General features: G+C 57.3%; 2 protein-coding genes across 3 annotated transcripts in view; both read right to left on the bottom strand.

Moving 5' to 3' along the window:
* Nucleotides 1-353: 353 nt before the first annotated feature.
* Nucleotides 354-8199, bottom strand: REX1BD (required for excision 1-B domain containing). Its single transcript, XM_024209818.2, is given in 6 exon segments — nucleotides 354-1186; nucleotides 1981-2069; nucleotides 2835-3039; nucleotides 4360-4442; nucleotides 8120-8176; nucleotides 8179-8199. Coding segments are annotated over 6 exon segments (528 nt in total). The 3' UTR covers nucleotides 354-1113.
* A 3100-nt stretch (nucleotides 8200-11299) lies between these two features.
* UBA52 (ubiquitin A-52 residue ribosomal protein fusion product 1) overlaps nucleotides 11300-15195 on the bottom strand; it is a 4454-nt gene continuing 558 nt past the window's right edge. For both annotated transcript variants that reach the window (XM_026654941.2, XM_026654942.2), the window contains exons 2-5: nucleotides 14827-14948; nucleotides 13602-13688; nucleotides 12239-12341; nucleotides 11300-11523 (exon numbers count right to left, since the gene is read on the bottom strand). In XM_026654941.2, coding sequence (XP_026510726.1) covers nucleotides 11430-11523; nucleotides 12239-12341; nucleotides 13602-13688; nucleotides 14827-14929 — 387 coding nt within the window. In that variant the 5' untranslated portion in view covers nucleotides 14930-14948 and the 3' untranslated portion in view covers nucleotides 11300-11429. The remainder of the gene's footprint in view (nucleotides 11524-12238; nucleotides 12342-13601; nucleotides 13689-14826; nucleotides 14949-15195) is intronic.

Below are 15195 nucleotides of genomic sequence, written 5' to 3'. Positions count from 1 at the left end.
TCTTTGGCTCTGGCCCAGCATCTGACCAGCTGGCTGGGGCATGGGGCAGGTGCCCCTCGCCCGTTCCCGGGCACACTGCAGAGGCCAGGCAGAAGTGAGGTGGGCAGGGCTGTGGGGTGCCCAGCGCAGTGCTTGTGGGAAGGTCCGTGGGGAGACAATTTAAGTTCCCAGAGCAGCCAGTGGCCAGGGTGCCCCAGGGGCCTGGGTACGAAAGGGGACGCTCTCACCATTCAGCCTGGCCCTCCAGGGCACGGTGATGGGCAGCCCCTGGCACCACCAGCCTGGGCTGGCGGCAGCACCTGTGGCATCTCACTGAGCGAAGGAGACAGCGACAGGACTCTGAGCTCCAGCCTGCCTTTTATTGAGCCCCAAACCAGCGCCGCCACCTCAGTCAGCGAGGACAAGACCCCGCCGCAGAACGTTACCTGCCTTCATAACGCCAGAGTTCTTTGCTTCGTTCTTAAAACAAACTGCCTTGAAAGAGGTCGCAGCCCGTGGTTAAAACACTTTGCTGCTCCGGGGGAGGGGGGGAGGGGTTTCCCAAGCACCCAGAGGATTTAGGAGCATGGAAACCCCCCACAGCCACCTTGGCACTTGGAAGATCCCTCCCCAAATCTGCAGGTTTGGCTTTGTCTGCACTCAGAGGGCCCCTGACTCTGCGGGGGAAGGGGCCTGGGGGGAGGGGGCGTTCAGCCCTGCTGGACAGACAGCGACATGTCTCGGCTGCCCGACGGGCTCGAGGGCACCCACCCGGCACCGAACTGGACGCTAGGGGAAAGCTTGTCAAAGGGGCTCAGCCCCCTAAGCTCCTGATGCTCTCAGTGGGGGGTTCTCCATTGCACTCAGCACGGGAGGGGGGTTCCCCATTGTTCCCACTGGGAGCTGCTGGCTGTGGAGCCCTTTTGCAAACCTGCCCCTGTGCTGGGACAGCCCAGCGTCGAGCTGCTCCTCCGTTGCAAAGGCCGCTGCCCGCCTGGCAGAGAGGGCCCTGGACATGTCTCTCGCAGGGGTTTGCTGGGGAGAGGATCCCGCCATGGGGAGCGAGACCCCGACGTGAGCAAGAGCCCCTCCAGCGCTTCCCGCCTCCTCCGGCCATTCCCACGGGGAGACCCATCACTCGGCTTCTTCCGAATCGTACTTGAGGTCCTGGAGAATTTCGCTGATTGCCTCAATGGTTTTAATTAGCCTAGGAGAGCGGATGGAAACTATAAATAAAGGCCATATGGAGCGTATTATCTGGGCCGCCTCGCGTTCCCGGTGCTGTTTATGAAACACTCGGCCGGGGAGAGGCTGATCAGCACCAAAGCCATGCGGCAGCGCTAAACAATCCGGAGGGCCTACAAACAAGAGAGCTTTTGAAGGCACCATCTGGGTCTCCTTCAGCCCTGGTTAAGGAGAGGGGGCCGAGGGGTTGGGGAAGGCGCTTTCATCCCCCCCGCGCCCTTCCTCCAGCCCCAGCCTTGAAGAAAGGCGATGATAAAGGAGCTGCCAGGGCCTGGCGCAGCACATGCCAAGTCCAGCCCGCTCCACCGCCCCCTTGGCGGATCCCATCCCCGAGCTCACACTCCCCCCACTCCTCCCGGCCGGTCACGTCCAGCCCTGGAGGGTCCGAGACGCAAAACGCTACACAAATAAACAGCCGGCGCGCCTCCCCCCTGCTCCTTCCCCAAAGGCTGCCGGGCGCTGAGCTAGCCCACGTCCTGCCTTAGCCAGAGCAGTTCCACACCCTGCCCCCTCGAACCCAGGAGCTGGGTGCCCAGGGAGTGTGTACAGGGGGAGCCCCCAGCCCTCACCCCCCCCATCCTGCCACACGCTCAGCTGGAGCCGTGCCTGCCTGGCTTCATGGGGGGGCTCCTGCTGGCCCCTATGGTGGGAGGCGATACCCCCTCCCCACCATGGGGCTCAAAAGCATGCGGCATTCAGAGTGCCGTGGGCGGCAATGGGGTGGTGCTGCTGCGCCCAGCTCCCCAGGGCACCTACTTGTATTTCAGCTCTTGCACCTCCTGCTGGTGGGCCGGCACGCCGGGCTGGTCCTGCACGTTCTGCCTGGCGAGCTGCAGCTGGGCCGTCTGCAAGGGGGAGGGCAGGCGGCGTCAAGGGAGGAGACACCAACCCCACCCACAGAGAGGCACCCGGCTGGGCGCCCCAGGCTGCCGCACACATTAATAACACCAAAGCCACATGGCTCCAGGGCGGGGCAGGCTCAGAGTGACCCCACCTCGCCCCGGCCCCCACCCCTCGATTCCTTGTACCGAAGGCCCCCCCAGCACAGGAGAGGGACAGGAGCAGAGGCTCACGCCGAATGCTCCGCTGCCCAATCGAGCAGAGGCTGCGGCTGGGCCCCAGGGCTATGAGCAGCAACGCCACCGACCTACTGCATAGCCGTGGGGAGACGACTGCTCCCCCCGCTTCGTCTGTTCAGCCTGGCAGCTCTCTGGGGCAGAGTCTGGGGCTGTGCAGTGCCCCACACGACCGGGCCCTGATCTCGGCCGGGGCCTCACCCTCACACACAATACTAGCCCAGCGTAGCCAGGAGTGCAAGCTCCTGCCCTTTCGCGGCTTGGGGGTGCTGTATGAGACGAGTTTGCTAGGGCTCAGCCCAGCCCCTAGGAAGCAGCGTCCACAGTACAACCCCACCCCACAGCTGGCACCAGCAGGCCCCCTTGCCTGATGGGGCTCTGAAGACTGGACGGCGCATGTGGGAGGAGGAGACCTACAGGATGGGGGAGGAGGGGCCCTACAGGGTGGGGGCGGGGATCCTACGCTGGCACTGCACCTGCTCTGTGAGTAAATCAAGGCCCCAGCGCAAAGGGGAGGAGACAGGGGCCTCTCACCAGCTCTAGCTTCTCCTTCTCCTTCTGCTGGACCCTGGACAGGTGCTGGGCGAGATCCGGCCGCCCGTGCTCTGCCTGGAGCTGCTCCTTGATCTGCAGGATCTCCCGGGAGATGCCGCTGAAGGCCAGTGTGATCTCATGCACCAGCTGCCGGTAGCGGAGGAAGTCGTAGTGCGGCCCGCTGCTCAGATACGCCCGGTGGCCCCTGTGAGCCAGACAAAGCAACTGGTCACCTGACATGAATGAGCCCCCCAAGAGTGCCCCGGACTGGGCCTCAGGAGACCTGGGTTCAAATCCCAGCTCTGCCACTGACTGTGTGGGCCACTGGGCCTCAGCCCTTCAATGGGGTAATGATGCTCCCTGGGGCAGGGACAGTCTCTCCCTGGCTCTCTGTGCAGCACCTGGCGTAATGGAGGCCTGTCTGTGGGTTTTACAGTAATAACTTCCAGGCGCAGCAAATTGCAGGCAGGGACTCGTAGCCCCAAAGCCTTTGCTCTCAGCTCGGTGCCGCAGAGAGGCGCACGGCCCCCCTCCCTACCCTCTGCATGACCCCTGCAGTCAGCGGCTCAGGTATTTTCCTCTTCAGCCTTTCCACTATATTATTGAATTAGCAGCTAGTCCCTCCGCTGGCTGCCAGTGCTCATTACTGAGGGTTATTACCAGGCCCAACAGCTTAACCTCCGCTGGCCTGGCTTGGGGCTGGTTTGTTTGTTACAATCCAGGGCCTGGATCCGGACGAGTAAATCATCTCCCAGCCGTCGCTGAAATGGGCTACAGGTGTCTGGTTTGCTGGGTCCCCCTGGCCAGCCGGAGTTCAATACCAGCCCGCAGGGGCCAGGCCCAGGCATTGGGCAGCAAGCGGCAGCCAGGCGGGGAGACCCGAACATTACAGACTGGGCACAAGGCACCGGAGCAAGGGAGGACTGGCCCCAGGGCCAGCACGCCCGGAGCTGTGGAGTTTAAGGTCAATGGGGCAGGGGAACAGCCCCGTATTCCCCACCAGGAATCCCTCCAATGCCCCTGGGCCACAGGTGGGAGGGGAAGAAGGCTGCAGAGGGCAGTGGGAAGCATCAGGCTGGGGCCCCCCCGCAGGCAGAGGGGCCAGGATAGGGCCTCCAGGTGGAGTGACACCCCCCCTCCCCACCTGTTTGCCTGGGAATAAGGGGAGCGGCCAGGGCGGGCCAGCAGCAGGAAGAAGCTGCTTGAAAGTCCCTGTTTGGCAGGGGTTAGCCTCACTCGTTTTGGGGGCTGGAAGGAGAAGTCCCTGCAGGGTGCTGCCTCCCACCCCGAGCCGGCTTGGGGCTGCGTCGTCTGCCAGGGCAGAGTCTGCACCCAAATACACACTCCACGCGGGCTGAGACCCCGGAGTCCCGCCCAGCCCCGGGGCTGGGCCTGCCCTTATACGCCAGGGTGTGGATCCCCCTAAGAGCGACCGGGGCAGAGGACAGGATGGGATCCGGCATGTGAGGGAGCCAGGGCCAGAGCCCACAGCCGCCAGTGATCCCCTGGCCTTGGGGTCACTTACTCCTCAAAGAGCCGATAGGCTTCCACCCGCTCCCCCTGTAGGGTGTAAAAGCGGCGCAGCAGCAGCTTCACGGCGTCGTCCGTCTGCCAGCAGGAGACAAAGGGACAGTGTGAGATTCAGGGTGTCCGCCGGCCTGGGGCAACGGGCTCCCGGATGGCTCTGAACCAGCGAGACAGGCCCTGGTGCATCCCCCCCAACTAGCCCCTCCACTGCTCGACCAGCCCCAGGAGGGCGCTGTATGGTGATGGGGCACCTCGTCCTCCGCCCTGCGGGGCTCCCCACCCAGGGACTGAGGCACTAAACCCAGCCACAATGTGACAGCTGCCGTCCTGGGGCTTCCCTGGGGTTCCCATGTGGAGAAGGCCCCGTGCCCCATTCCCGGCCCCCTGAGCCACGCCCCATAAAGGGAAAGGCCACGTGTCCCATTTCCCTGCCTGAGCCAGCCAGTCCCCTGCCCTGGAGCTGGATGGGAAAGGCCCCATGTCCTATTCCACAACCCCCAAGCCGGCCAGTCCCCCCAAATGAGCCCAGATTGGAGCTGGCGACAGGCTCTCCACCCTGTTGAGTTAGGGGTTCCTAACCCTGTGACCATCCAGTCGCCCCAAAACAGGGATAAGCTGGAACCCAGGGCTGTAGTGAGGAATGTCTCAATATCCCATGCTCTGACCCAGCAGGTCCCCATCATGGGGCCCACCGAAGGATGGGCTGGAGCCAGGGCCATGGAGATGAAAGCACCCCAGGGCTCCCCCAGTACCAGGTACCACCCCATCCCCTCTAACCTGGGGCTGGATTCGAACCAGTGACCAACATATGGCCACGGCCACCCCCCTGCATGCACTCCCACTTCCCCACCACTCCGGCCCACCATTGTGGGTTCTCAGATGCCAAGCCCGAGGCAGAGGGGCAGGGGGCTGCAACTGCTCCTCAGAGGGAGGCCGGGGTGGGGAGCCCGGTAAGGAGTGCACGGCCTCAGGGTCAGCTGTTCTGGGGCCAGAGTCCTCGCTGCCGCAGCTGCGGGATCCGGTTTCTCTCGCTCTCCAGAAGAAGGTTCCACGGGCTCCCCGAAGCCTCTTTCCATGGGCCTGTTCCGAGCTGCGGAGCAGCCGCAGGCCCTGAGTGCGTGCGTGGAGCCTCCCCAGAGCTCTCACCGTGCTGGGGTCTAGTGCACGGCAAGGCCTCCAGCCCCCCACACAACAGCTGCGTTTTCTAACTTGGCAGCTCCAGAGGCTCTTTCCTGTTGGCAAAGCCCCCGGCCGGCCTCTCCGGTTCCAAGCCCCATCGCCTTTGAGCGACTCCTTGGCCCCCAGCACCAAGCCAGGAGGCTCTGCTCCAGCCTCGCCCAGGACTCCCACGAGCACCGCCCAGCCACCTGTGAGCACCCAGGGCTGGGCAGCCCCTCACCGGGTGATGGAGGTTTCACACCATCTCACCCAGCACTGCGGGAGCCCCCGCCCCGCCGTCTGCAGCCAGCGCCGCGACCTCGCGACCTTCCGAGCGGGTTGTGTGTTTGACAAGTCTCCAAAGCACAATTCCAGCACTTTCCGAGCCAGGGCTTAGCAAAGCGCCTTCCGCTCCCTAACGCCTCTGCTTCCAAATGGGGCGAGGGCTGGGGGGAGGCAGAGAGTGAGCGGGAGGGAGCGCTGTCTTAGCAACACGCTGTCCGGCTGGAGTTTTTAGCTTGCGGTATCCCACCCAATTAAAGGGGACAGTAAATTCCGACCTAACGATCCTCCATGCACTGCCCACAAGGAGCTCAAACCACACCCAGTGTGCCATTGCCCAAGCTCTACAGGCATTAGAGGGCGCACACCTGAGAGTGTGGCAGCAGGCACTGACTGTGGCATCCTCCTGGGATCACCAGGCTGGAGCAGTGCAGCGGCCTATCTAGGTCAGATTCCTCTCCTCAGGGCCAACCCCAGCAGCATCAGAGGAAGGAACAGAAGGCAGAGACAGGATGACCTGATCCCTCCTGACCCCAGTGGTCATAGGTTGGCTTGCGCCCTGTAGCATGAGGGTTTGTTTTCTAATAGTTACTATTCTAGCGCTAGCTATTCATGTACTCTACTCACATGGAGATTACTCCTGGGGGAATTCTGCATTACTGTGCATGTGCAGAATTCATGGCCCCCGCAGATTTCTTTGCTTCCCCACAGAAAAATGACTTCTGACAGGGAAGCAAAGGTAAGCTGCAAGAGCAGTCACGCATCCCTCCCCAGCAGCATAGGCAGGTTGTTTTGGGTGCTCAGAGTAGCCAGTAGAGAGGTAAATCACCACTGGGGCGAGGGGGCTGGGCAGTCATGCGTGTGAGAGAGAGAAACACTCTGTCCCTCTCAGTGCTCACTCACTATTGCGGCACGCTCGGCGAGGAGGGGCAGGGCTTTGGGATGTTTCTGACGAGATAAGTGTGGGGCAGGCGCTGTGCCTCAGGCAGAGAAGAATGTAGCAGCCTGCCTGTGTAGTGAATTGTTCCCATTATTAGTGAATTCCCCCAGGAGTATAAAACAGGTGTAAAAAAGTTAAGGCTCCTTTACATGGCCAGAGTGATTGTAAAGGACAGTATGACCTTAGAAATGATTATGGCGCTTTAGTGATTAGAACTAGTCTAAATTTTTGGACTGAAAAAATTTCCTATCAAAATGTGCTCCCTGAACTGTTTGCTACTGACCTTTCTGGAGATGGTCAGTAGCCAGTATAAATTGTGACTTTGAGTCCCCAGCCCTTGCTTGGTCTTCAGTTGCCTATGATGTAACACTGAGCATATGGCTGCATATATTTTCTGACTAATAACTAGAAGTAAAGGGTCAATACTAGCTATGTTACTATTAGACAGAGGAGGGTTGGGGATTTCCTCCAATGCCCCCCACTCCCATTCTCCATCCACTGTACTATAGTTTAAATAAATTATCTGTTAATAATTGCATTATTTTAACAAATAAAATATGCAGAATTTTGCAGAATTTTAAAATATTGTGTGCAGAATTTTAATGTTTCAGCACAGAACTCCCCCAGGAGTAGGAGATGAGCACAGATCTGGTTACCCACATTCAGGCCTAATCCCTTTTCTCACTCCTGCTAAACTCTTGGTCTCAGTGCCATCTTGTGGCAGGGAGTCCCACAGGGACCCTGTGCATGTAAGGAAAGTATTTCCTGTTTTGTCCCTCGTCTCAATTTTATTTCAAGGAGGGCTGCTGGGGGAAACTGAGCTTCCACTTGGGATTTTGCAGCTCTGACTCGCAGTCACAAAGCACCAACTCGCATCACAAAGATGCCAGCTCTGCTGAGACCGTGAATTACGAGGGAAAAACAGGTTTGTTTGCTCATTTTTTAAGAATCTTATTTTTGTATTTACTCGCTTTGAAACATTATCCCTGGGCTATTCGTGGCCTAAATGAACCAGCGGGAGGGGGAAGGGTTAAGACAGGTCGGCTCAGTAAAGATCCCATGTCACCACAGACCCAACTGATGGCAAATGGTGGCAGAAGAATGAAGACCGGCCAGGTGGGCCGGGTGCATAATGCAGCTTTTGACTGTCAACACAGGGCCATTTCTATTCGTACATCCCCTTAACTGGGCTGGCATTCCTGAGCCTTCTGCTGGGGCACAACTGGGGGGCGGAGGGGGGAGCCCCCTCGGCTGAAGTTATGACCCCGGGAAGGGAGAGAAAGGCCTCAGTACAGACCAAGGGTTCTCGGCCCGGAGAGTGGGAAGGGGCCCAGCCCGGGGCAGGCTGAGAGGAGCTGGTGTAGACGGGTTTCTTTACCCGATAGCGCCTGGCTTGGTTCACCTCAGTCACTTCCCTTTGCTCCCCCCGGGCCGCTTTTCACAGCTGGGCTTCCCCATTTCCAGCCCCCTCCTGTCTCCGGTGCCTGCCCCCCACCAGCTGGTGTCTGAGCGCCTCACCACCCTGAGTGTATGCAGCCCCCCAGGACCCCTGCCCAGCCCTCCTGCCCCCTCCCTGCAGCCCAGCCCCACACACCGGGGGTGGGATGGGAGCAGTCTCAGCCCCAGGAGCGCTAAGCAAAGGCGAGCCCGGGATCCTGTGTGTGTGCAGGGGGGGGGGGAGCTGCGACCCCAGCCCGGTCAGGGGCAGAAACCAGCCCCCCCCGGGCTCCGAGCTACCAGGGGGATTTGCAGCCTCCGCCGCGTGCACGAGCAGGAAGCGGGGCCGCAGCTGGAGCCAAGGCGGCTCGGCTCGGCTCGGCTCGGCCCGGCCCGGGGAAAGCGGCTCTACCCGGGCCCGGCTCAGCTCAGCTCGGCTCGGCCCGGGGAAAGCGGCTCTACCCGGGCCAGGCTCGGCAGGGCCCCCCCAGCACTGGCACGTGCTCCCGGCCCGGCCCCCCCCCCGGGGAAAGCGGCTCTGTCCCGGCCCGGCCCGTCTCGGCTCGGCTCGGCCCCACCCCCGGGGAAAGCCGCGCTCACCATTGCAGGAGGCTCCCCCCGGCCGGGCGCTGCAGCCGCGGAGACGGGCGGGCGGGCGGGCCGGGGGAGGCGGCTGCCGCCTGCAGGCCTGGCAGCCTCATGACCGGCGGGGGGGGAGCGAGCAGCGGCCCTGAGTTGCTGCATAAAGCCCAGCACAGGTGCAGCCCCGCAGCGATCAGTGGGGCCGCGAGCAGGGTGCAGGGGTCCCCAGGCAGGGCCAGCATTAGACACGTGGGGCCCAGGGCAGAAAGCCCGAGCCCAGGGGCCTGAGCCCCACCACTGGGGGCTGAAGCCGAAGCCTGAGCAATGTAGCTTCCCTTGGGGTGGCAGGTTCGTAGCATTTCTGGCGGTGCCCAGAGTTGGCACTTGGGGCGGGGGCAGCGCGCGGAGACACCCCCCTCCCCGGGGCCGTAGGGAGCGAGGCTGGGCAGGAAGCCGCCTGAGCCCCGCTGCGCTGCCAAGTGGTGGCGACGGTGGCTGGGGGCCTCCGGGCCCTTTAGAATCGCCCGGGGCGGCAGGTGGGGCCAGGAGACGCTCCATGGGCAGTGCGCAGCAGCCGCAGGTGGGGCCGGGGCAGAGACCTGGCTCCGAACATTGGTGGAGCCGGGCCCTGAATATTCCTGGAGCCCGGGCACCACGGGCCCCTACAGCTCGCCACCTCTGGCTTCACTTGGGCCCCTGTGGCTATTGCCCTACTTGCAGTCCGCCCACGCCAGCCTGGGCTATTCTAGGCAGTTGTTGACACACAGGCGGGCCGTGGAGTTTTTATAGCGGGGGGCACAGAAAGAAAAAGGTTGAAAACCCATGAGCTAGATCAGTCTTTGCATTGCTGTCACACCTAGACATGCACAGAGCAGGACCCTGCTGGGTATGGCAGGAACAGAACAAGGCCATCCCCGTGCCACAGAGCTCACATTTGCAGTTAATTAGCTCTCCCTAGAGCCCTGGGAGCCAATATCATCCCCCTGTTACAGGTGGACTCAGCCAAGGGAGACACCAACGGCAGACCCAGGACTAGGTTTCCCATTTCCAAACCCCATCTTGTTCCCAAGCCCATGCTGCCATTGCCAGTCACCTGAGCCAGAGGGCAACCTCCTGCAGTGGAGTCTTGATGCAGACTTTGCTGGGCTAAAGCTCATACAAGCGGATGTTGAAGGCCAGTAGAAAGGGCCCAGGGCCGAGGTAAAATATTTCCTCACTTAGAACAAGGTGTCTGCAACACCTGCTCTTTTGGGCTCTGGCACTGGAGACTCACTCAGCTCCAGGACTCCGTTTTCTGAGCTAGGAACTGGAATACGGTTTCCCTCGGAGCTGTACTGTGCACTAGCCAGGTTCAAATCCTGAATTAGGTGAAAGGTGGCCATGAAGCAGGGGGCTCTCATGCTGTTTCTTCTCTTCTACAAGAGCACAGTCCAGGCGTGAGGTGCATTGGCAGAGCTAAACCTGGAACCTTCCACCTGCATTTCATACCAGAAAATGCCCCTCATCTTTGTGTTTGAGTAAAAGCCCCATGTCAGAACACAATGGGCTAGTAAACCCCCATTCCTTACAAGGGCAGCTGATTTAGGGTCAAGCTCAAATCAAACTCCAGCCACCAGCCAGGCACTGGTACATCTGAGCAGGAGCTTGTGCTGGATTGGAGCGAACAATTCCCCAAATAGATTGTCCAGGCTTTCAGCTCACTAGGATGGCACCACACACTGATCTCTGTCACTCTGCCACGTAGTTGGCCTTTTCAGTGTGGCACCAGGATCTATCCACGTCAAGAGGCAGTCGCTCAGACAGAACACAAGGGAAGAGGCTAACTCTCTCCTGCCCCCTCTTACCTGTCAGGTGAGTTACATTGGTAGGAGGAAAGGCATTTCCCCTCTTCCCAACTGACATGGTCCTTTCCAGTGGAGCTGAGAAACAAGCTGTCTTCCCAGCACTGCCCCTATAGCATTGTAGCTGCAGCCTCACTGCTGCTGGGCTTTTATTCCAACTACAGGGGTCTGAGATCTCCCATGTGCTGTCTAGTTCCCCCTCCCCCAGAACAGGTTTTGGTGCAATCCTGATTGCCACTTTAGGATGGTGTAAACTAGCCACAAATCTTCAACCTACTCCTAGAGGCTATTCCCTTTAAACCAACAAGAAAATAGGTATCACCTTGAATCTGAGAGGTGCTTTTAGCAAACCATAGTCCATCTGTTAGCAGGGACTTAGCTACTGAATTCTGTTTCTACTGTACAGGAATGTTTGCTAGGCAGACACTGCACTGTGAATTCCTTAATCCATCTGCCATACGTGTTCAGAGGAACAGTATCTCTGCTACTGCAGGAAGCCAAGAATGGATCAGGCAAGTTTAAGAATGGCAGAGAAGTGTCTGAATCAAGCCCTGTATTTCATGTTGAAAAGACATGCAGTGAGAACACATTTTACAGGATATGCAGAGAAGATCATGTGCATTGTTCTGAACAGCATTAAAGTATGTGAAAGCAACTGTGCAGGTGAGAGGGCAGAGGATAAATGGCAGACACATGGCTGAGCACTGGAAGTAGATTTATTCAACACACCCCTGCCTCATGCAGGACCAAGCTACGTTGCAGCAGACTGACTACCCGACTTGAATTCAACAGCACGTAGCCACACGGGCCGAAGACAGGTAGCTCCCTCTACTTGACCTTCTTCTTGGGACGCAGATTGTTGGTGTGGCCACACTTCTTCTTACGGCAGTTAACAGCACGAGGGTGCAGGCGGGCGTAGCACCTGAAACAGGCAGAAGAACAGCAGTCAACTCTTCTGGGGGTTGGGAACTCCCAAGAGGCTCTGCCTCGCATGGCAAGATCCCAGTCAACCCCCCTGTAAACACTACTAGCATATGTACTAGAGGCAGCAAGCACAGGGGAAGAATATGCAGCTGAAGAGAATGAGGAAGGTTTAAGTTATATAGGAAGGACAAATGTAAATTTGTTCTAGCCTCCTGGGTTTATGATGCAAAGGGATTTTTATGAACAGCTACCAGTGCAGTAGAGAATGTGACACCTGCCAATCTTTGATGGGAATAATGGCATCTCCTCTGTCCCATGCAGAATGGGCAAGGTGACCCATCCCAGGCCCAGTGACTCTGAAGATGACCTATCCAGAACAGGAGCCTCTCTAGGAGGTTAGGAGATTGATACAGCATTAGCTGGAGGTAAAAGGTGTTAAAGCTGCCAGGATGCTGCTGTAGTTGCCCAATGCAGTTACTCAGCCCAGCTCCTCCTTGAGCTCTTTAGGCCAAGACAGAGCAATCTATTCTATGACAGATTCCATTACCAATTGCCTCCTAGCACACTGATCACCTGACGATACCCACTACACATCAGAGCACAAAGAAGGGTGTAAGGATGCCGCTCAAAGCTGTTCACCCTCAGAGAGGGCAGCGGCTAAACTCCCTTCCAGAGGCTGTAACGCTGAGTCTATTGCATAAGACGACACGTACTTGCGGCAGATCATTTTGTCGCAGTTGTACTTCTGTGCGAGCTGGCGAAGGGAAGGCTCAATGATGCCTCCACGCAAACGCAGCACCAAGTGCAGAGTGGATTCTGAAAGGAGGAACGCACCAAGTTAGCAGCATTTCAGAGATGGCACGGAGACAGGAACTCCCCCTGTTTGCAGAGGGATGAGCATAATGGGACTCCAGGTCCCAAGTGCTACCACCACAGAAAGTAGTGACTACTTCAGTTCTGGTGGTTTCAGTCTCAACCCCAAATTAACTCAATTCCCATTGCGGAGCCAGACCGTCATGGCTCTCCCAACCCTCCCCCCCGGCAGTATCTGAAAGGCAAATGGACAAGCACTCCAGTTCTTTAGACACCTGGGCCTCCCTTAGGGTTCTTATGACACCGTACGGGTGTCCCAGCCTAAACCCCACAAACCCAGGTCATCTGTGGATAGTGGGGAACACAGCCAGTTTTTTCAAAGCCATTTCTAAGAGTCCATACGCTATAGACACAGAAGACAACAGCATCTTACATGAAACCTCAAATTCTTAGATTTTAAAGCCAGAAGGGCGCATTGTGATCTAAAAGGACTTTGTATACATCAGGGGCCAGACAGTTTCACCAGGTAGTTCCTGCATCGAGACCACAACTTCCAGTTGAGATGAAGCACATTGTAAAGCAACTTACCAATCTTGGTTTAAAGACTTGCACATGGTGTAGAATCCACATCACTAGATGATTTGCTCCAATGGTTAATTACACTCCACTAAAAAATGTGCACCTCATTTCTAGTCTGAATTTGTCTAGCCTCATTGGATCTTGTTATGCCTTTGTCTAGAGCCCATTGCTATCAAATTTAGTCCCCATGTGGGTACTTCTACCACCCTGAGATAATCTAACCTTTGTAAGTTAAATAGACAGAGCTTGTTTAGTCTTATTTTAAGGCAGGCTTTCCAAGACAGTGCCTTGTTCTTGTAGCTCTTTTCTGAAGTGTTTCCAGTCCGTGTTCACACCGGAGCTGGACACAGTATCCCAATAACCATCTTACTAACACTTGATCATGTCACACCACTCCTCACTACTTCCAGTCATTATTCCCCTACTTAGAGTGTTAAGGAATACATTTGCTCTTAGCTCCCTCATTGTATCAAAGTCATTCTATAAGTTATCCACCATGACCCTGAAATCCTTTTCTGAGATGTGAATTCACTTCAACATTCCCCAGTGCTTGTAGAAGACATCATGCGATAGCTTCTGCAGGCAGAAAGAGCTGAGTTTCCTTTAGTGGTTCTTTAAGCTACTGTTTAGCAACCATGCTTGAGTGCAAGTCTTTTACAGTGGTAATATGCAGTCAAACGATACCTTTCTGGATGTTGTAGTCTGAGAGGGTACGCCCATCCTCCAGCTGCTTCCCAGCAAAGATCAGACGCTGTTGGTCAGGAGGGATACCTACAAGACATCCATGCATGGAATACTGAATTGCCTTTGTCATCACATTGAGATTATTCGAAGAGCAGGCAGCAGACCTGATGGGAGTGATCTGCTGTAGCACAGCAGCATAGCATAAGGAGGTCTTGATTAGCACTACTGTGGTGGTGGCACTTGTGTCAACTCCACAACATTTTTATGCAAAACCTTCTCACCTATATATATATATATATATATATATATATATATATATATATGCAGATTCGGGTCAATCAAAACAATTCACAAATTTGGGTCATTTTGGCAAATTGCTTTGGTAGAAAAAAATTCCAAAGTCTGAAATGCCACTTCCTAAATGAAGTAGTAAAACATTTCAGTTTTGTTTTGGAATTTCCTCAAAAGAAACAAAATGTTTTGGTTAACACAAAAACACTTTTTTCCACCAAAAGTTTCAAAACATGTTTCGGGTCAAACTAAAATGAATTTTTTTGAATTTGCAGCCGAACCAAATAGAGAGAGGAGATGGGTGATGCAGTATCTTTTATTGGATCAACAGAAGTTGCCTCACCCATCTTGCCTCTCTAATGTCCTGGGACCATCATGGCTACAACTACACTCTGAACCACATGGGCACTTAGTTGTGCTGCACATAGGGCTGTGCAGCAATGTTGTGTAGGTGTTTAACTACCACCATGTCTTAGCAGCTGCATTTTAGAGGTAGGTAAACATCATTCAGCTGACCCACCCACCATCCATTTCTCAGGAGTGCAGAGCCCAAGAGCTCAGACAGAAGGTACTCCAGGGACCATTCTTTATAAAGCTGTCAGAATGTCACAGGCCACAATTTTGTCGCAAAAACTGCAACTTCCAACACCGACTACAACATTTTCACAATGTCACCCACTGAAATGTGGCCCAGCTGTCCCCTCGTCTGTGACCTGGTGCATGGCAGGGGAGCAGAGGTGGACAAAGCAGACAAGTTCAAGACAAGAGACAGGGGGCCAGCCCCCCATATTAGAGAAGTGGGGTGTGTCCAGCTCCCATTGGAGGATAAAGCTGGCAAGGCGAGATTAGGACCCCCCAGGGCGGTGACTGCCGCAGCTTTAACAACTCTGGCCTCCGCCTTCGAGCCGAGCCCCAGCTTCCTTCAGCCCCTCACCCTCCTTGTCCTGGATCTTGGCCTTGACATTCTCGATGGTGTCGCTGGGCTCCACCTCCAAGGTGATGGTTTTGCCCGTCAGGGTTTTCACGAAGATCTGCATCTTGGCGCACGCGTGTCCCCTGTAAGAGCCAACAGCCGCTCAGCGCCAGCCGCAGCCCCGCGTGGCGAGCCAGGCAACGGCCCCGCCCGGGCTCCGCGGCCACCCGGGGGGGAGGGTCTGCCCCCGGCCAGGCAGAGTCCGGGCCGCAGCCCCCCCCCACACCCGCCCGGCCCGGGCCCCTCCCCCGCCCCCCCCTGCCCCCCCCCACCCGCCCGGGCCCGGCCCCTCCCCCGCCTCCTCCTGCCCCCCCCCCACCCGCCCGGGCC

This window comes from Terrapene carolina, unplaced genomic scaffold (assembly GCF_002925995.2).
Source record: "Terrapene carolina triunguis isolate 2854851 unplaced genomic scaffold, T_m_triunguis-2.0 Scaffold194, whole genome shotgun sequence".
NCBI classification, from domain to species: Eukaryota; Metazoa; Chordata; order Testudines; family Emydidae; genus Terrapene; species Terrapene triunguis.
This window is presented reverse-complemented; position numbering and strand designations above follow the sequence as displayed.